Here is a 22124-nt window from a genome sequence, read left to right as displayed (position 1 = left end):
TAGTGCTCGGTCCCTAATAATAGACGGACCAATTACAATAGGGTCCTCGCACCGTTAGTGCTCGGTCCCTAACTAGGACTGCGCGCAGTACTGAACGGGCCCTCGCAGAGTGGAGCCGTCGGGGGAGGGCACGTCGGGGGAGGGCACGTCGGACGCAGCGCTGTGGGCTCAGTCTCTATGCGTCCCAAATGGCATGTCTCCTACCACTGTGCTTGTGGTAGGTGTAAAACATGCTACTTGCTGTTGCCAGCAGGGGGCGCTATGACTGTGTCAATATTGACATGTGGGTGTGTTCCTGGCTGGACCCTAATCACGTGTGTGAAATTTGGGACAGATTGGACAATGTATGGAGAAGTTATACAGTCCCGTGTTTCATGGCGAGACGTCATAATTTGCCGCCATGCCACGCCCACATAGTGTGACCGTCGGTAAAGATTTATACAACATTTGATCCCCAAGGCCTTGTGATGGTACTGACCAAGTTTGAAGTCAATGGGATAAAATCTGTTGGGGGAGTTATGTAAAGTATGCAAGGTGGTCATGTGATGAAAAGGGGCGTGGATATAGCATAAGGGGCGGGGCTTTATGAAAAATTGTTATTTAGAAGTGTTAAGGGCTGGACTCTGATGAAGCATGACAAGTTTGGAGCAGATGGGACAAAGAATGGGAAAGTTATAACAATCTCGTGTTTTATGGCGAGACGCCATATTTTGCCGCCATGCCACGCCCACATAGTGTGACCGTCGGTAAAGCTTTATACAACTTTTGATCCCAAAGGCCTTGTGATGGTACTGACCAAGTTTGAAGTCAATTGGATACAATCTGTAGGAGGAGTTCGTTAAAGTATGCGACCTGGAAATGGCGAAAAACGATGACAAGAGCAATATTCAATCCAAAATGGCCGACTTCCTGTACGTTTGAGGGTATGGGTCCAAGAGGCTTTTTGGTGCGTCTCCACATGATTCATGTGTGTACCAAATTTCGTGTCTCTATGTGAAACCTACTGCAAGGGCTAAGTATAAAACAAGTTACTTGCTGTTGCCAGCAGGGGGCGCTATGACTGTGTGTCAATATTGACACATGGGTGTGTTCAGGGCTGGCCCCGCATCACGTGTGTTAAATTTGGGACAGATTGGACATTGTATGGTCAAGTTATACAATCTCGTGTGTTATGGCGAGACGCCATATTTTGCCGCCATGCCACGCCCACATAGTGTGACAGGCGGTAAAGATTAATACAACTTTTGATCCCAAAGGCCTTGTGATGGTACTGACCAAGTTTGAAGTCAATGGGATGAAATCTGTTGGAGGAGTTATGTAAAGTATGCAAGGTGGTCATGTGATGAAAGGGGGCGTGGATAAAAAATAAGGGGCGGGGCTTTATGAATTATTGTTATATAGAAGTGTTAAGGGCTGGACTCTGATGAAGCATGAGAAGTTTGAAACAGATGGGACAAAGAATGGGAAAGTTATAACAATCTCTTGTTTTATGGCGAGTCACCATATTTTGCCGCCATGCCACGCCCACATAGTGTGACCGTCTGTAAAGATTTATACAACTTTTGATCCCAAAGGCCTTGTGATGGTACTGACCAAGTTTGAAGTCAATTGGATAAAATCTGTAGGAGGAGTTCGTAAAAGTATGCGACCTGGAAATGGCGAAAAACGATGACAAGTGCAATATTCAATCCAAGATGGCCGACTTCCTGTACGTTTTCGGGTATGGGTTCTTGAGGCTTTTTGGTGCGTCTTCCCATGATACACATATGTACCAACTTTTGTGTGTCTACGTGAAAAAAACCTATATTGTGAGGATGTTTTGAAAATTTTGAGGGGGCGCTAGTGAGTCATTTTGCAAGGTCCATTCCCGCGAATACCAGAATACGTAAATTTCAAATCTTATTAATGTATATTCCAAATATGGCGAGTTTTTGAATATGATAAAGGCCTCAAATAAGCGATTTATTCCCCCTAAAAATAATAATAATAAACGGACCAATTTCAATAGGGTCCTCGCACCGTTAGTGCTCGGTCCCTAATAATAGGAGAGAAGGATCTGTTGAATCTCTCCGTCCTGTAACAGAGAGAGAGAGGAGCCGTCCACTGCTGTTGTTTTGGTCTATATGATATGAAATAATATCGGTTTGATGATACATAGTATTACATTAAATATCCCATTTAACACAATCAATTACACATTTATATCGACTCACTAAAACAAGGGTGTAAACATTGGGGGGCTGAGATTTCCGCCTGTGAAGCAGGTCTGAGGACATGACCCGCATGAGAGAATCTTTAATATATATTATATATATATATATATATATATATATATATAGAATCTTTAACTGTATATATTAGGGTTGTCACGATACTAAAATTTTCAACTTGATACCGATACTCAGGAAAATATTCGATACCATTTTCGATACCACAAGGATAAAAACAAAGAAATTTAACAGAAATATTTTTATTAACAAGAAAAATGCAACATGTAAAAATGAACAGAACCACAGGTTAAATATTTATAATAAAAAAACGAAACTGCAACTATGATAACAAGCTTCAGGTCTGAGGTAGTGCAAAAATGAAAAAAATGCAATAAACAATAACAATTAGAACAATATTTTGATTTAGATTCTCTCATAGTTCCTTAGCTCCTACAGCCATTCTCTCAGAGAGAATCTTTAACTATATATATATATATATATATATATTAAACAGTTTGACCTCATTGATTTAATCATGATATGATATGGATTTGATGATAATGCGACAGGATTCAATTAAATTCAAATTATATCAGATTTGCCCATTTAACCCAATCAGTTACATTCATATCAACTCTCAAAAAGCAACAAAAATAAGAAGAAAAAACACTTTCTAAACTCTTCTAGACTTTGTAAATTTAATTTAAAAATAAATGCGAAAATTTAAAAATAAAGACTTATCAATATATTCACTTTGCGTCTGCAGTACAGACATTTTTCACACATTAGAATTTATTCTTACAATATAAAACCATGTTTTCCCTCCTGTTTACTAATTATCCTCTCAAGATGAAAAAATAACACCTGACAGCCTCTGTTCATTTAATTTCTTGCGTGATGATAATGTTTATGATTTTTAAAGTAAATGCAGTCACTGCAGCTAATATTGTGCTGTTATGAAGGAGGAACATCAAACAGTGAACATGCTGAGCTATTTCTATTCAGTCTGTTTTATCTCCACATCTGAAGTTAATTATCTTCTTATCTGAGCTGCTCAGGCTCCGTGCACGCTGATCCATTATCTCCAGAATGAGATAACTACATTTATTTATTTTTATCTCAGTTTTGTTACCTTGGGCTGAAAGGCGCACATTCGTGACAACGTGATAATTATGTCGTTATCTTAAAAAACCCAAAGGTCAGTTTTCTTTTTAAGATAGCGTGAGGATAAACGTAGATTTTCAAGATAACGGGATTAAAACAATAAATGTTTGGTGTGGACTCACAAGAACTCTAATTAACATTGGTGCAGTTTGACTCAATCTCTTGGCTGAAGCTCCATCTTTAACAAAAGTTAATCCGCTGCTGCCACCATCCCCCATTTCCTCTTTTTAATTATTTTCTCATTAAATCTTTAATTAACCTCAAAGACGAGTCAGCCAATCAGGACTCAAGAGACATTTTACCTTTATTAGTTATCGACTTGATCTCAGTTTCACACACAAAATCCATATTTCATGTTGTTATATATCCATTACTGGCCTGGTTGTTTTCATAATTATAGTTAATAATAACACAAATTGATTTTTATTTATATTGAGTGTTATTATTCTTGTGGCTGTATTAATAAATACGTTAATCTTTTGCAGCTTCCAGACGTGGTTCTGATTAAAGACGAGGACTCTGACAGTAACGACGTCTTTGAGGACGGTGAGTGTAAACGCACACACACAGTTAGTTAGTGTGTTTGTGTGGCTGGCTGCAAACAGAGAATGTTCCTGTTAGACCAGTGGTTGTCAACCTTTTTTCAGTGATGTTCCCCCTGTGAAATATTTTTTCAGCCAACTACCCCCTAACCAGGGCAAAGCATTTTTGGTTGGGAAAAAAAAAGCCTTAAAAACAGAGCGCTGTGCCATCAGTGTCTGATTTATTAAACTTTGGACCTGATAAACACATACAAAATTCAAACATTAGGAAAAAAAAACAATTTCAAACATTTTAAATGTTAATAATCCATGACTAAATGTATTGCAAATATTTGTCATCATAAAACGTAGTGATTCAAACTAATGTAGTAAAAACAGTGAGCATATAACCATTTAAAACTATAACTGCTACGCTTCAACCACGACTCCATCTTTGAGTTTTCAGTGATTGACAGGTGATGCCAGGTGATTGACAGGTTGGGTCCAACCATCCTGGTATGGGGGACACTCTGGGTTTTTAGGAGAATGATTATTGAATAGCCTACTGAATATAAAATTAATTTCATGAACTTATACTTATATTTTCCTAAAATATTTATTAAATAATTATTTTTGAAGGATGGTGTCTTATTAACCTTCAAACTCACTGATCGGTTATTTAATGAAACAGTAGAAACAAACCCCCGCCTGCTCACGCTGTGTCTGCATTTTTTATTTAAAGGATAAATATGTTTGACAATTAAAGTGTTGAAAAGGTTATGAATTGTAGCCGTGTTTCCTTTAGGGGGAAGAGTGGCCACCGGGAAAGTCTCAGGCCACGCCCTCACTCTGTGTGTCTCCAATAAAAAAAGGCCTCCATTAAACACGGGAGAGGCAACTGTGGCCGCCAATGCTAACTGTGCACAACATCAGCAGCTGATCATAAACAAAGTAGCAAGGCTAATTAACAGCATCACTAACTGCGCACAGAGTGTCTGGAGCTTGTTGTAAACAAACAGAGATCGCTAAGTGAACACCTCCTGCAGCAGCAGCACATACACACTATACTGCTACAGAGCTAACTGTTAGCCTGTTAGCTCATACACACTGTACTGCTACAGAGCTAACTGTTAGCCTGCTACATAGCTAACTGTTAGCCTGTTAGCACATACACACTGCTACAGAGCTAACTGTTAGCCTGTTAGCACATACACACTGTACTGCTACAGAGCTAACTGTTAGCCTGTCAGCACATACACACTGTACTGCTACAGCCGCCGGCCCCGCAGCTCGTTAAGAAGAGCAGAAAAGTTCCTAAATTTAGCAACAAAGTCGCTAAGTTGGGAACACTGCTTCTCCGGCTTTTACAAATGGTGTGTGTTGTTGTGGCGTCGAGTACTATGTCACATCCTGCTTAGCGATCTATCTAATCAGTAACTGGGTTTTTCTTCAGGGGAGAAAAAACAAGACCCTGCTCTTCTACAGGGACGAAAAAAGTCCAGTCAAAAGCCGCTCCGGGCTGCTCGTATTTAAATTAGGGACGTTTCGGCGAGTGAGACCCGCCTCATTCCGGGTATTGCCCGGTAGTGGAAACAGCCCTTATGTGTGTGTGTGTGTGTGTGTGTGTGTGTGTAGGCCAAGATAATGAGTTATAAGTTAACCATGTAAGATTTGTGACAGCGTGGGACTGAACTTTGCCCTGTTTTTCGAAACTAATGAGGTCATTATCTCAGAATTCTGAGAAATGGAAAAAAAATTCAGCTTGTTTTCTTGAGTTAACAAGATCATTGTCTCAGAATTAACTGAAATGTGTTCACGGGGAAAATAATTGTTTGCAGAGTTTTTCTGATTTTATGGCATCATTATCTCAGAATTCAGTCGAAAGTTTTAATGGTAAAACATTCTGCTCTCGAGTTGAAAATAATCTGCTTCAAACATCCCATGTTCCCATAAATGTGCTTAAAAGTAGAAATAGTAGAATAGCAGTTAATATCGGATATAAAAGACGGTAATATCCAACATACATAGAAGAAGTATAAAACTAGAAAATTTCCTCTGGGGAAATTCTGAAAGGGACACGGGGGCTACTGCCGGTGTGTGTACACTATGATGAGATTCTTCAGAGATTTCAAACAATGCCCTTTAACCTCAAAGTGTGTGTGTGTGTGTGTGTGTGTGTGTGTGTGTGTGTATAACTGTAACTGTAATCACATCAAAGATCAAAGGCAATCAGATCAAAGCAATCAACAGAAATTAACTGCCACCTGCCAATGTCCCCGAACATTAACGGGCTGGAATTTCTGGCCTCGAACAGAAAGCATTTTTGGCAAAAGCATACTACCTATCATTGATCCGACTTCACTTTGAGCGTCCTGAGTTCTTCCTGACATCTACATTTTTTTTTTTTTTTTTTTTTAAGAAAAATGAAAAAATAGCTTTGTTAGAGCGATCTAAAATCACTGTTTCATCTCCCTTTTTCCGAAATCTTCCTGCGTTTTTAATATGGGAGCCAATGAGGCTGTTGGTGGTGTTGGTGGATCATCTGTGCGTCCTACGCCCAAACTATAACTCTGACAGCTTTACCAGAGGATTGTGAATTTGCGTTTTTTTATTCATAAAAAACATGTGTGACATCGTGCAATCAAAGGCATTTAAAGGGTTAAAATGCCAAAATTTGTTAAAAAAAAAAATGTTGGTAGTTTTGAGCAGGGTGGAAGTTGTTTAAGAGGGTTATGCAGAAAAGGCATTTTTTTTTATAAAGCATTTTTTTGGAAATGGACATTTCAGTGTGAAGGGTCTGAAAGGTTAGTAAATCAGAGTGGACCCAGAGGGTTAAAGGAAACACAGCTAGTGTAGATATACACTACCGGTCAAAAGTTTTAGAACACCCCAATTTTTCCAGTTTTTTATTGAAATTCAAGCAGTTCAAGTCAAATGAACAGCTTGAAAGGGTACAAAGGTAAGTGGTGAACTGCCAGAGGTAAATAAAAAAAGGTAAGCTTAACCAAAACTGAAAAATAATGTACATTTCAGAATTATACAAGTAGGCCTTTTTCAGGGAACAAGAAATGGGTTAACAACTTAACTCTATGGAGTCTTGGGCTATTTTGTCCATTTTTTAATTCTTTTCATGTCTTTGTAAGTCATTTTGTGTCTTTTTTTGGTCATTTTGTGTCTTTTGGTGTCTTTTTTTAGTCATTTTGTGTCTTTTTTTAGTCCTTTAGTTCAACATAAAATGTGATTTTGAATCTTTTTTTTTTACTTCCAAAACACTATCATGCTCAATAAAGAATTTTAAATGTTGCAAATGTGCATTCATTTCAGAGTACACTGAGACATTAAACTGCATCATTTTCAATTAAATTCTGGAAAAGTTGGTGTGTTCTAAAACTTTTGACCAGTAGTGTATATTTTTAGCTTGGTGATGTATTTTTGTTGTTTTTTTTCCAGATAGCACTACAGCTGCTGATGGAGGGACGTCTGCAGCCAGAGAGTCCACGACCACCAGCCGTGCGATGAAGAGACGCTGGCCGGGCGGCGAGGAGCTGGACAGGAAGTCGCCCTCTGTGCCGCTCGCTCTGAACACTGCAGGGACGCAGAAGAACGGCGTGACCATCTTCACCCTGGACTCTCCTCGCAGCGAGCCCGGCTGCTCCGGGCAGCTAGGCGGCGAGGAGATGGAGGCCGGTGACTCGGTGTGTTCCTACTCCTCTCAGATGGAGCCGGACGTCCAGCTGGTCGCTCCCAGCGCCAACAGACAGACGTACTTTGGAGGCGGCGCTCTGGTTGAGTCTCCCTCTAACAGGGCGGAGCTGGATCTCAGCCTGACGTGGACCAAACAGTCAAAAAGTCACATGGCTTACACTCAGTTTCACCAAAGCGAAAACGTAGAGGCGGATGCTTTCGGGCTGAAGCTGGTCAGCGTGTCGGGCTCCACCTCCACAGACTGCCAGCTGTCCGAGAGCAGCAACTCGGCGTTCGAGTACGACGAGGCCGACATGATGAGCTACGGCCTCTACAGGGACCCGTCGGGTCGGCCGCCGATGTGCAACGGGCAGCCGGGCCTCCGGGGGAAACGCTTCGTGTGCGCCATCTGCTCCAAGACGTACGCCACGTCTCAGAACCTGGACGTTCACATGCGGATCCACACAGGCGAGAGGCCCTTCAGCTGCGACCAGTGCGGCAAGAAGTTCACCCAGTCGGCTCACCTGAAGTCTCACCTGAGCGTCCACTCCGGCGAGCGGCCGTACGCCTGCAACATCTGCTCCCGGAGCTTCATCGTCAAATACAGCCTCAAGTTACACATGAAGAAATGTCATCCGGACGTGGCCGAGCCCGAGTGAATTTACCCGTTTCACTCCAAAAAGTTCTGCTGAGTAAATATATGAAAAAAAGTTTTTAAAGACATTTTTTTGGCCATTATTGATAGGACAGAGTGAAGGGGAGACAGAGGGGAAGACATGTGGGAAAGGGCTCCGAGTCGGATTCGAACCGATGGTACGCGCTCTACCAGGTGTGCCACCGGGAACACCCCAAATATATTTAATTTAAAAAAAAAAAGCTTTATTTACAGTCAGAATTCAAATCAATTCAGTGTTCTCCTCGCAGGCTACAATATTGCTCTAGGGAGCAGAGATGCAGGATACAAAATAGCTCGCGAGTGATTTGAAAGCGCTCAAAAAAACAATATGCGCCCGCGGATGTTTGATTTGCGATCGCGCGGGTCTCATTACGAGTGCACGATTTTTGTCAGTGTTCTAATCCCAGAGGAGCCGTCCACTGCTGTTGTTTTGGTCCATAAAGGTTTTGTGTAGCAGATGATCAGGGGGGTATTCCAGAAAGCAGGTTCAACAACCTCTGAGTCTATCCCTGAACTCTGAGATGACTTACCCTGAGATGGGAAACTCTGGGTATCCGGTTCCAGAACAGCTGATCTGAGTTAGTTCAATCATCTCTGAGTATGTCCGCCTCGGGTTACGCGCGTGCACAACCACTATAAAAAGCCATCATCAATGGAGCCCCGATTCCACGAGTCACCATGACAACGGAAAAAAAACAAAGATCGACCTATTTCACCGCGGTAGAGTTGGAGATACTCATGCAGTCCTACGGCGAGTATGAGCACATATTTCGCCGAAAAAGTAACACGGCTGCAGCAGCGAAGGAGAGAGAGACTGCATGGGAGAAAATTGCTGCCCGAGTCAACGCGTAAGTTTGAATGTAACACTGACGCAACATTTAACCGTAAGATCGTAGCATTGCCTATAGTTATGATCATAAGTAGGAATTAAATCTAATTTTCATTTAGGTGCAATCCAACAGGAGAAAGGAGGACTTGGAGGCAGTTAAAAATGAAACATAAAAACATTATTCAAAAAGGTAAGACATATTTTGCTAGGCTATGATTGCACCTCACTTAGATTTTTATTTTATTTTTTTAAATTGACTTAGGCTATTAAACAAAGTAAATATTAATTCAGTGGCTACTTCAAATAGTAATTTAAACCCCTAACAAAATGTTGTTTTTCAACGTCCTCTCACTTAATACTCCACTTAGTAGATTAACACTTTATACACATCGAAACACATTTATATTTTATATCTATTGAAGTTATTTAATGTGAGTGCTCGTCCGCGGTGTGTGAGGTTGGTGATATATGGGCGGAGAAGGTTATTGAGATAAATGATACTGTTTGATGAAAAGCGGTAGCGTTCGAAAAGAAAATCCTCTGGAAATGATAAAACGTGTAACCTGGGTCGGAAGATTCTTTCGCGACGTAAAACATTTCTAATCAAAACGGCCTCGATGTCGATCGGATTTCTAAGAAAGGGGCAATCCATATCTAACCGCTTTCTTCGTGTGGGAGGAGACAGGTAGAAACTCTGGGGTTTTTATAGTAAACCTGCAGCGAGCAGGTTATGTTCACAGAGTACGTCACCGCAGTAACGGACCCAGAGTTTAAGTTACCTCTCTTTCTGGAACGGATAACCTCAGAGTTTCCCTCATCTCAGGGTTAACAAGCTCAGAGTTTTCACATAACCCGCTTTCTGGAATACCCCTCTGGTATTTCAGGATGGCCTCCAACATGTTGACAGGTCATCTCTCCACCACCTCCTGCAGTGGCTCCAACCACAGAACCAGCTCTGTAGACCAGAACCAGCTCTGTAGACCAGAACCAGCTCTGTAGACCAGTCTGATCATCTCCCCAGCAGACTGCAGCAGAAAACAACACACTACCACCACAGACTGATAAAACTTCAGTCGTATTGAGCTCAAAGCTTTATAAATTTAAAATATTTCCTGCTAAGAATCAGTAATGATAAGTCTTTTAAATCACTGACAGTAAACTATTCAGATGTTTTGATGATTGATTATTTATTTATCTTCCTTTTCTTGACATTATAGAAAAACTGAATATCTTTGGGGACAAAACAGAACATTTGGACAAATTGTTGGAAGTTTTCTAATGAATTATGTATAAAAAAAATAATCTATAGTGTACATTTCATAAAAAAGGTTAACAGTTAAAGACACTGTATGATTCTCAAAGTTTGTGTCATTTTTTTGCTAATAAAACTAATTACTAATAATTGTTTTGTATTGTTACTTTCTCCTTTTTTTAACAGATTTATAGGTATTTAAAGCTGTTTAAATGTAAAGGAAAAAAACTGAATACGCACTGGAATCAAGAGCAGCAGAAGCTGTTATTTTTTTGCTGGTATTTATGTATTTTATTTTTAGCCATGATTGATTCTGCTGATTCTATATATTGCAGTGAAATACAAGAACACAGTTGGGGTCCAGAGGGTTAATGTATTGTATATTTTCACACAGCTTTGATGCTGTGTTTATTTGTTTGTTTGTTTGTTTGTTGTTGTTACCTGAATACCCTGCAGGATAATTAAAGAATATACACTACTCACAAAAAGTTAGAGATATTCAGCTTCAGATATTCATATTCAGCAAAATATTCAAATTTCAGAATTTTTATTATGTTTAAAGGTGAGCTTAATTAGACCTTTTCTAAACTTTTGAATGCACATATCCAATTGTTTAATGTTTCATTACTTATTGCATAAGATGCTGTTGTCTAGCAAGGTGATTAACCACAAAATCACAAGTGTCTGATCCATGAATCGACCACTAAATGTCCTGAGGGGTGTAACATCAATGTGGATTAAGGAAAAGCCTGGTTTATTATAAATCCCGCTAATTTAAGTGAGATATGCGTTTCAATCAAAGTGGCTTATGTGACTCCCTGCTCAGTAACCATGGTAACTTATACCGCCACGTTTCTGTTCACACATCACTGTATGTGACGAGGCATGCATTTACACACCTGTTCAGTTAAACCGTTTTTTAATTCATGCAACTTTTGCTTTGGAGGGAACCCTTTATTTGAGAACTAAACATGTATAATAAGAAAAGTGTGTAAAAGTTTTTTAGTAGTCCTTGATTCATTCATTTTTTTCTAGCTGATAAGACAACAAAAAGCAACATTAAATCCAGTCTGAACCAGGACCTTCTGCTGCTGCCGTGGTAAAATGTATACTTACATCATTCGCTAGTTTCTTTATCTACAATTTATTACATTTTTAGCTTTTTGTCTCCATATGGAGTTTTTTGTTTTCAGTTCCCATAAGCATATGAAGCTTGTAGATCGAGCCGACATCCTGTTTATTGTAGCTCTGCATCATAAGGGAACGGTTGCTGGAGGCTGTGGAACCTCGAATGGAGAAGCCTGCATTTCTCCAGATCTGAATCTCATAGAAAACTGATCAGCTGAGCCATGGTGTAGAGCAGGGGTGGGAAATTAATTTTCCGAAGGGGCCACATGACCAATACCACAAAGATTACGGGGGCCGGACCAAAACTCTGAACTAAATTCTGCTCAGTATTAATTTAATCGCTTTATAAAATACAGTAAATTATCTCTTAAGTCTCTTCACTGGCTGCCTGTTGCATAAAGGATTCAGTTTAAAGTTCTTACTCTCACATACAGAGCATTGCATGGTCAGGCTCCCCTATGTATTGTTGAACTACTTCACCCATATCTGTCAGCTCGGTCTCTTAGGTCAAACACATCCGAACCCAAACTCTGGACCTCTCTGCCTCTCCTCCTATGGTCTGCTATTTCTGTGGACTCTTTTAAAAATCACCTTAAGACCTTTATTTTTAGACAGGCATTTGGATGACCACCATGCACTGTACATGTTATTTTATAATTTTGTAACCCTTATTTCTTGTTGGGGTAGCGTTCTCCAGTCTCTCGGGCTGATGGGTGATGAGCGGGCTACAAGATAACTCCACACTTATTCCTTTATCTTCTTTAATAACCAATATCGGCAGGACAGCATACAGCATTCCACTTCACGGGTCACAACACAAAATATATATATATATATATATATAGTGATTTTGTCTGTGAAAAGGCTTTATAAAGCTTTATAAATAAACTTTACTTACTGCAGGAAGAGTGGAATGCCTCAGCAGACAAAAAGTTGACTTGTGAACACCATGAGACATCGTTGTCAAGCTGTAATTGATGCTCAAGGATTTATAACAAGTTACTGAGACATTTTTTGTTGTGGTTTACCCCACTGCTGTTAGCTTTTGTTTCAATTAATTGTTTGAGATGAAGCAATTACCATTGCATTCTTTTACCTCAAGGTTATTATAGAAAACTAACAAAATAACGTAAACTAGACTTGAAAAAAACATTTTCGTTAACTGAAATAAAATTTAAAAAAACGAGAGGTTTAAATAAAAGGATAACCAACTGAAACTATATTTTGTGGTTACAAAACTAACTAAAATTATAGTGAAAATGTCCTTCGTTTTTGTCTTTGTCAACTTTTTTCATACGTAAAACTTTTTGGTTGATATGAAATCTATTCCATCTATCTGGTTTTATGACTTAATAAACTTATTGGGGCTGAGATGGATCAGACAAAGGAAATAAAGGAAACATTTATTGTGACCTTATTGAATCTGGCACCCAACAAATACCCCATTACAAAAAACTAAAACTAATATAAACTAAACTAAAACTAAGCATTTTTTAAAAAAACAATTAAAACTAGCAATCTCACTCTAAAAACTAATTAAAACTAACTGAATTTGAAAACAAAATTTGACAACGAAATTAAAACTAAAACTAATGGAAAATCCAAAACTATTATAACCTTGTTTTACCTACATGCCCCTCTTTCATGATATAATATCACTGTAGCTTGGACTTTTTACATTTTCCATAAATTTCACCGGAAAGTCAAATGTCCCTAACTTTTTGTGAGTAGTGTATATCTAAAATTGGTAGATTAAAATTAAATTGTGCGCATGCGTGTTGTTAATGTAAAATGATACTTTGCGCATGCGTATTCCGGGTCGTGTCCGTCTTTGGTTTTTCCTTCCGCATCACTTCCTGGTTGGTCCCGGGACTGTTTACATCAGGTGGGAGCGACTCTCAGGTAAACGGAGCGGGCGCGTGCGTTTCTGTCCGCGTCACCTCGACCCGGTGTTTCCGTTGTAAGGACAGACGCTCGCGGCAGCTTGTTAAAGCAGCAACATGTCTCCGGCAGCTGCCTTCCACACGCAGCTCGCCTCCATCATGGAGGTGCTGGCCAACACGGCGGTGGCGGAGATCTGCGAGCTGGTGGACAGCGGCTACTCGGTGCTGCAGCTGGAGATCTCCCGCAGCCGGAAGGAGAACGAGGTGCTGCGGAGAAAGCTGCGGCTCATGGAGCTCCGGGCCGCCCGGGCGACCGCGCTGCGAGTCGCGTCCACCGCAAGCGGCAGCACCGCGCTGCGAGCCGCGTCCACCGCAAGCGGCAGCACCGCGCTGCGAGCCGCGTCCACCGCAAGCGGCAGCACCGCGCTGCTGCGGGTTCAGCTGGCCGCCCATCTCCCGGGCCGCGGGCCACGGAGGACCGGAACTCCCGGAGGTAACCGTCAAATGTTACATTTACTGCAGTAAAGGTACGAATACCCTTCTGAAATGGAAAGATGCCATCAGAAGTACTTTATATTATGTGAAATTGGAAAAAATAAAACACACAGCTGACAAATTCAATAAGATTTGGCAACCTTTTCTGAAATATGTGGAAGAGAAATCAGAGCTTCGTGACTCAAGTTAATTAGGACAACCACAGATTTCATTGTGCTGAGATGACAACCTGCTTTAATACTCTTCAGTATGTACTGAACTTCTAATGTTTTTTGCTTGTTTTTTTTGTTTTGTTTTCCTGTAAAATTCTCTCCTTTTTTATGTTTATAGATGCCCTCTTTTACAACATACTTAACTTATATTGTCTTAGATTGAGTCATCTATTGATCATTATTATTATTGTTGTTTATCTATCTATATATTTGTTTTCGCTTTCTGGGGTGGGGATTCTGTTCTGAGTGTTCCTGTATGCCTGTGTTTTATTGTGAAAAAACTTAATAAACAAAGTTAAAAAAAAAATAATAATAAGTGCACTTTGGGGACGTAAAGGACACTTTCAGATCCGCAGGAATGTGCAATAAAGCACAACACCGAGTGCATGTGATGAGCCAGAGTATGTTAACCAATTAAAAAGTTGCAACTGAAAAAAAAAAGATACGAATACCAAAAAGTGAGAAAACTGCACTTCAAGTTGTTTTTGTGATCAAATTTTCATTTGGATTTGAAGGAAAACAATCATCACCATTCAACAGCACATAAATAAAGTAATTAGCATATATAAACATGTGCATACCCATGTACGTACACACACAGATACACACATACACGTTGAATAATAATAATAATAATAAAATTAAAACATAACAATAAAATGAGGATATAACTGAAAAGAAATCAATAATAAAAGGTTTTTCTACTTAACGAGTACTTTTTTCTTTTTATACCGTAAGTACACTTTTGAGGTACTTGTAGTTTACTTGAGTGTTTTTGTGTAACATTATACTCGTACTCCACTACATTTAAGAGGCAAATATTGTACTTCTTGTTTGTCAAACATGTTGGCTAAAGACATTATTAAATAGGCTAACCTGCATGTAAACATAACGTGAGAAATGATCCTGCTCATGTCCAGATATCATACAATAAATCAATACTGTAGTTTTGGGGAAAGGCCTGTGCAAAAATGCAAAAGGATATAAATGTTATGTTTTCCTCCAGGTGCACTTGTAAACAAGATTATGTATTGACATTAAGATTGTTTACAAAAATATGTATATTATTGTATAATTTGAGTGTTGAAAAGAATCAGGTGAGTTAGATTTTTGCTATAGAATTGTATTCGGTTTTCACATTATGAATATTTCGAGCTGTGACTGAAGGTGTAATCATGATTTACCTGCTCCAGGTGAGACGGTGCGGTCCACAGCGTCCAACCAGGAGACTCTGCGGTGTGCAGAGCCCAGTCTGTCCTCAGACTGTGGACAGGACACCACACAGAGGACGGTGAGTAGAGACTCTTCCTCCTCTTCCTCTTCCTCCCTCTTTCTTTCTTCCCTTTAATCCTCCCTCTGCTCTGACTGCAGCCGGCTGCAGGGGAGTCCACCAAGCTGACGGACGCAGTGATCAAAGTGGAGGACGACGACGAGTCCTGGTCCCAGTCTGAGCAGGACAGTAAGTCCAGTTTTAGTAAGACAACACTTCATTTAGCACAGGGCTCGGCAACCTTCAATTCAATTCAATTCAAACAACTTTATTAATCCCACAAAGGGCAATTCATTCTGAGCAGCAGGTTGTCGTGGTTCATACGGCCCACATGGCCAGCAACAAATAGTCAACACATAAATAGTCGACACAACACACATCAGACAACATGGAGCTTAGAATGGACACATTGGAAAATAAATAAATAGATAAAAATAAAATAAAAACCCTATGAAGAATTTAAAAGTCTTAGTGCAAGAGGGACGAATGATTTGGAGAAGGGATTTGTTTTCCACCTAGGAAGGTGATAACGGCCCTGAAGGTAACAGAGAGAATTCATGGCTCGGGGAGGCTAAAATGCACTCAGCTTTACGGAGGATTTGCTGGTTGCAAAAGGAACTTAAGTCTCTTAGTTTTACTCTGATAATCTTAGAGCAGGACTTCACAATACTAGTCAGGCTGTTTCTGTCTTTGACTGAAAGACAATGAAACCAACAGATAAAGGAAAAACACAAAAGACTCTCAACAAATGCTTGATAAAAACGACAGACAACCTTTACAAAAAAATGTTGGAATGGAGCCACAAACCTTATTTTGAACCTCACAATGAAATAAAACGGACTATTTAGTCTAAATTAGCCTACCAACATTACTAATGGGTCATTATGAGCATTTATTAATATGATTTTGTCAGAATTCAGCGAGGAGCCGAGTGCCTATGAGAGGCTGGACAAGACAAGAAATATCTCAGGACATTTTAATCAAAAGAAGAAATGTGAATGCTGTCAAAAAAACAACAACAAGGGAGCTTGCTCCTTAAACAGCTGACAATGGAGAATTGTGTCCTTAATATTTGCAACAATATCCTCACTTTTTATCGTATCAATTTAAATTTTTTACTGTCAAAATCTAGCCTAGAGAGAGAAATTCAAAATTAGACTTGAAGTTGGCAAAATTTCGAGCTTTACAACTTTCATAAGCTATGATGCACTTTTTAGTTGAATAAAATGTTTAAAAAATATATGTAATGCTGGAAATAAGCTGATGTTTTTTCAATTGAAGAATACAAATTGCTCTGGGCCTACACTATTGAAAAAAGAAACATTAAAATGTAAAGAAATAACAGTTTCATTTTGTATAATTTTTGCCACAGTCACAGAGAGCTTTCCACAGCGGTCTCCTATACAGACCAGCTGATTAAAACCAGGAAAAAATACTACTAAATGTTGTATTTTCAAGGTTTAAAAAGTGCTTTGATTTTGGATAAAGTGTTTGTAAATGCTTGAAATCTGACTATATCCATCTTTAGACTATAGATATTCACATGTTTAATGTAAAAAATAATAATGAGTAGCCTCTCTGAAATGAAGAGCGTTCCTCCTAAAAGTGTAACACCATTCTCTGTTGGTTTGGTTCAGCGAAATCTCCCCTTTTAGTATGCAAGTACTCATCTAAAACATGCAATTTACAACATGTGTAAGATACTGGAAAAGCTTGAAAATTGAGCTTGAAAGTCCTTGAAAAATGCTTGAATTTGACTACTGCTAAAGTGTATGAACCCTGAATACTGAATGAAGCAGTTTCACATCAAAAATCAATGTTTCTCTCATGCTGTTTGCTCCACTTGTTTCTTTCAAAAGATTTCTACAGTGAGCTGAATTTCCCACAGTGGTCTCTTCATCTCCAAAACAAACGGTTAGAATAAGTGTTTCTCTGAACACAGGACGTCCTGGAGTGGCTGCGAGCCGTATGTTTGCTGAGCTTGTTTCTCTGATAACTTAAGATCCAGAAGTCTGATGACTATTAACCTTCATCTGTTTTAACCACAGCAACAAAAGCAACCAAAATCTTAAAAGTGAAATGTTAGAATGTGGTTTAAAACTGGAAAGAGCTTCTGGTAAACAATTGAGAAACATGGAATGTTCTTGATTAAAATGACACAACTCTGCCGATACATAATATAATATATATATATATATATATATATATATATATATATATATATATATATATATATATACACACTACTGGTCAAAAGTTTTAGAACACCCCAATTTTTCCAGTTTTTTATTGAAATTCAAGCAGTTCAAGTCAAATGAACAGCTTGAAAGGGTACAAAGGTAAGTGGTGAACTGCCAGAGGTAAATAAAAAAAGGTAAGCTTAACCAAAACTGGAAAATAATGTACATTTCAGAATTATACAAGTAGGCCTTTTTCAGGGAACAAGAAATGGGTTAACAACTTAACTCTATGGAGTCTTGGGCTATTTTGTCCATTTTTTTATTCTTTTCATGTCTTTCTAAGTCATTTTGTGTCTTTTTTTGGTCATTTTGTGTCTTTTTTTAGTCCTTTAGTTCAACATAAAACGTGATTTTGAATCTTTTTTTTACTTTCAAAACACTATCATGCTCAATAAAGAATTTTAAATGTTGCAAATGTGCATTAATTTCAGAGTAGACTGAGACATTAAACTGCATCATTTTCAATTAAATCTGGAAAAGTTGGTGTGTTTTAAAACTTTTGACCAGTAGTGTATATATATATAAAAATCAAATCAATTTTATTTATATAGCCCAAAATCACAAATCACAGATTTGCCTCAAAATCTCAGGTCTGGGCCTTAATGCTGAATTCATTATTACTTAATTGTTTTGCCTGCCAGCAAAATGTATAGAAATCTTGTGTGTAATTAAAAATCATTTTAGGTTAAATGTGCCTTGTGGTGGAGGGCAGATTTATTTGAATATAGCTCAGTTGTTTTAGCATTTATTAAGGTAAAACTTTCACTGATTTAAGGAGTACAGCTTTGGACATATTTTATTTGAAAGTTTGTAAGTGGGTGCAGTTTTCTGATCATTTTAAACGGTTCAGGTTCAATTAAACACGATGAGATTATTATGTGTATGTGCTGTTTTTTTCATTCTTGCAAGGAAATGTCTAAAAAAAACATTAATCACACATTTATAATGATGTAATTAAAGTGTTTCATGAGATTTTATAATTAATCAAATCAAATTTACTTTATTTATTCCTGAGGGTAAATCCAGTTAGTCTGGTAGAATCTCTGTTAGAATGAGACAGCCTGATGGCTGTAGGAGAGAATAATAATAATAATAATAGGAGAGAAGGATCTTTTGAATCTCTCCGTCCTGCAACAGAGAGAGAGGAGCCGTCCACTGCTGTTGTTTTTGTCCATAAAGGTTTTGTGTAGCAGATGATCTGGTATTTCAGGATGACCTGGAACATCTTGACATCTAGACCAGTCTGTACAGCAGATCAAGGGTTTTATTTTCTCAGTTGGGAGTCTTCACCAATATCTCCAGTTCATCAGTCTTGTTGGGCAGAGAATTGATGTTTTCCATGATGACGATGGCAGAAAGGGCTTATATCTCCATTTCCACGCCTTCACTTTTGCACCAGCCTGACTACCACGAAAACACTTCAACTATTATTTATTACTATTATTATTATATATTATATATCATATTATTTTACTTAAAATTACTTTATTCATATTTTTCATTTTATTTTTATATTGTTTATTATCTACTATTACATATTATATTATATATATTATATTATATACTGTACTATTATTATTATTATTATTATATACCGTCTAGTCACTATAGCATTGTTGCATCATATCACCAGTTTAATTATTACCATCATCTTGCCAACCATCCTACCAACTGATGTTCTTTTCTTAACTTCTTAAGTGTCCTTGTTCTATTCTGTGTTTTTTTCTATTGTTGTTTTTATTTATGCTACCTCAGTATTTTATTCTATTGTATTTTATTGTACTTAAATATTTGACTGCTGTGACAACCGAATTTCCCTTCAGGGATGAATAAAGTAATCTATCTATCTAAACTGGAATAGGGTGATGGTGTCCTCCAGACTTGTTCCGTTTCAATATAAAAAGCTCTTCTCTAGAATAATTTATTCTCTTCACAGAAGTATCCATCAAAAATACAACAAAAAACATGATAAAAATACATAAAAAGTCAGCAAAATTGAGCAAGATTACAGAGCTACCAGACTTTGCTGCTACTCTCCGGAACACAGGAATCACAGAATGACAAATTAATGACTTAAAGTAATATTGAAAGTAACATTTTTTATTATCTGCAAAAATTGTTGTGTTGTGGTGTTTTTTAAGGATAAATAGAGATAAAAACAATCCCATAATTTCAGCCTAAAAAGCCTTAAAGGTTTAACTGCGAAAAAACACTTAATCTGGAAATGTATGAAATGAGCTTCAGCCAGAATAACTGGTATAATCTGCAAATTGTTATATTTAAAACATGTAAAAAACTAAAGTGTGATATTCTGCTTTTCTTTCTTTCCAGAAGACCCTTGTTGTGTTTCTGACGGACAGATGGCGGAGACAGAAGCCCCGCCCCCTCTGACCAAACAGGAAGTGGCAGAGGAAGTGGATGGTTCGTCGCGGTCGTGGATGAGCGCCGAAGTCAGCTCCACCTCCACGTCCGTCCCCAACGCCCTGAGCAGCCAGAGGTCAGAAACCAGCGGTTACGAGTGTCTGATGTACGAGCCGACTCTCCAGCACGGCTCCCTCACTACCCAGAATCCTTTGAGTGAGGACCCCGGCTGCTCGTACACGTTGAACGACAGCGTGAGTGTTTCGGCTGCATCGGACTCCGGCGGCTTCCCTTTCAACATCTCCGAGGCGAGTCTGTCGTCAGCGGAGCACCAGCAGATGGCGCCTCCCCCCACAGACGAGCCGCAGGTCCCCGCGAGGAAAGAGACGGCCGAGAGACTGAACACGTTCGCCAGACGGGACAGGTGGAGACCTCAGCACGTGGGCAGCAGAGAGGGCGGCGGGGGGAAGTCTTTCGTCTGTAACTGCTGCGGTAAAACCCTCGCCTGCCTGAAGAACCTAAAGACCCACATGCGGGTCCACACGGGTGAGAAGCCGTTCGTCTGCTCGCTCTGCGGCAAACGCTTCTCCGACTCCAGCAACCTGAAGCGGCACCAGAGCGTCCACACGGGAGAGAAGCGATACGGCTGCGTCCACTGCGGCAAGCGCTTTGCCCAGTCCGGGTCCCTGAAGGTCCACATGACTGTCCACACGGACTGCAAACAGTTCAGGTGCTGGTACTGCGGCAAGACCTTCATCTCAGGCAGCCACTTGCGGCGCCACATCACCGTGCACGCTGGGGAGAAACGATTCGCTCCGACGTTCCAGTGACAGACGGCAAGAAACCCAGACACTTCAATCTGTTACAACTAAAACGACTTTACACCTTTTAATCACGTGGTATGCAGACGCCAAAATCCAGTTCTGCTGCATATGATACACACAGTGTTTTTAAAAGCAGCAACCCTATCGGCTGCAGGACATCTTAAGGTTCATCGTTGTAAAAAAAAAAGCTGCAGTTTGGTTGAATTTGTGCTTCAAAAGCTCTTCTCTAAGGTTAGGGCCAAACAGTTCCTGGTTGGGCGTTCTAAAAGACAGTTTAAACAGTAAATAAATTATGTAAATGCTGGAAGTGAAGTAGTTACGAGTTCTGGAAGTCACATAGAGACATTCAGTAAAAATGTGATGCAGGAAGTTAAGTGATGTTTGAATCACATTGTTTACTTTTGTTTTCACATGAGACACGAACGCCGTTCTCCTGGTGAAAGTCCTGTTTTCTTTTTGTTTAAAAGTTTTAAAAGTTTATGTCATCATGCCGATGAAAGTTGACTCAGTGAATCCTCGGCTAGAGAGGAAAAGTCCTGAATACAGAAGAAAATACATGTTTGGTTTGGTTTGGTCATTGTCTACAATGTAAAGAAAACAGAAAGTGATAACTTGTTATTCCAGTTTTCAATTGAATAAATGTCAAAAACGCAATGTACGTATCGTATATATTTTCCAATTGATCAACTTTTTCTTTTGTTTTCTTTTTTTCCTCGGTTTCATGCATGAATATGTTTTTCACAGCTTCACAACTTTTTAAGGTATTGAATAAAAAGGATTCTGGTTCCTGTCCAGTGGAGCACCACGGGACCTGTTTTTTTTTGTTTTTTTTTAACAAAATGTGCACAGTTGTGAACATTAAAAGATTAATGATTTTGCCTCACAACAAATTATTATTCATATTAATGATTCTCTGACCCTTTGCCTCGTTTTTGGCCGACAAAAATGTTTCCACAATTTAACAGCTAAAGTTTTTGCCCTAGAACTAAAATCTAGCGCGGATTGAAAGTCAAGGGTTTGTATGAGTGTGTGAACACATGAGGTTAAATAAAAAGTCTTTGTATAAATGTCAACGTTTTATAACCAAAAAGAATGATAACATTCAGAACATAAATGTGCAAACACAGTCGCAGCTGTTGCAAATTTGGTCTTGTTTTGACATAAACATGTCCAAAAAGGCAAAAATATTCAGCACAAGTTCGGACAGAGTGAAGTGAATCTTAGTCTTCTTAGCAGTTTAAAACTTCAGTTTATCATGACAGAGAAAATAAATAAATCCTCACCTCATTATCACAATGTTAGCTGATTAATTTTCCTAACTTTTTATTAGGTTATGATAGTTTTGGATTTTTCATTAGTTTTAGTTTTAATTTTA

The 22124-nt window shown here is 39.0% G+C and overlaps 2 protein-coding genes across 3 annotated transcripts in view; both read left to right on the top strand.

Annotated features, from left to right (window-relative positions):
* Window positions 1–19009, top strand: part of LOC131981043 (zinc finger and BTB domain-containing protein 34-like) — a 54794-nt gene extending 35785 nt beyond the window's left edge. Inside the window, exons 2-4 of one of the 2 annotated variants that reach the window (XR_009395266.1) lie at window positions 3860–3920; window positions 7346–8698; window positions 18744–19009. Coding sequence is in view for 1 of the 2 variants with exons in the window: in XM_059345334.1 (XP_059201317.1) it covers window positions 3860–3920; window positions 7346–8238 (954 nt within the window). In the remaining variant the exon portion in view is untranslated. Of the gene's footprint in view, window positions 1–3859; window positions 3921–7345; window positions 10428–18743 lie in introns of those variants that run through there. The other variant, XM_059345334.1, reaches the window with a different exon arrangement.
* LOC131981042 (zinc finger protein 90-like) lies at window positions 12349–21817 on the top strand. Its single transcript, XM_059345333.1, has 4 exons — window positions 12349–13840; window positions 15248–15345; window positions 15426–15513; window positions 19896–21817. Exons 1-4 carry the CDS (start codon window positions 13465–13467, stop codon window positions 20753–20755), a joined length of 1422 nt encoding a protein of 473 aa, XP_059201316.1. The 5' UTR covers window positions 12349–13464; the 3' UTR covers window positions 20756–21817.
* Window positions 21818–22124: the final 307 nt, after the last annotated feature.

This window comes from Centropristis striata, chromosome 11 (assembly GCF_030273125.1).
Source record: "Centropristis striata isolate RG_2023a ecotype Rhode Island chromosome 11, C.striata_1.0, whole genome shotgun sequence".
Lineage (NCBI taxonomy): Eukaryota > Metazoa > Chordata > Actinopteri > Perciformes > Serranidae > Centropristis > Centropristis striata.
Note: the sequence above shows the minus strand (reverse complement) of the source record. Positions and strands in the feature narration are given on the sequence as shown.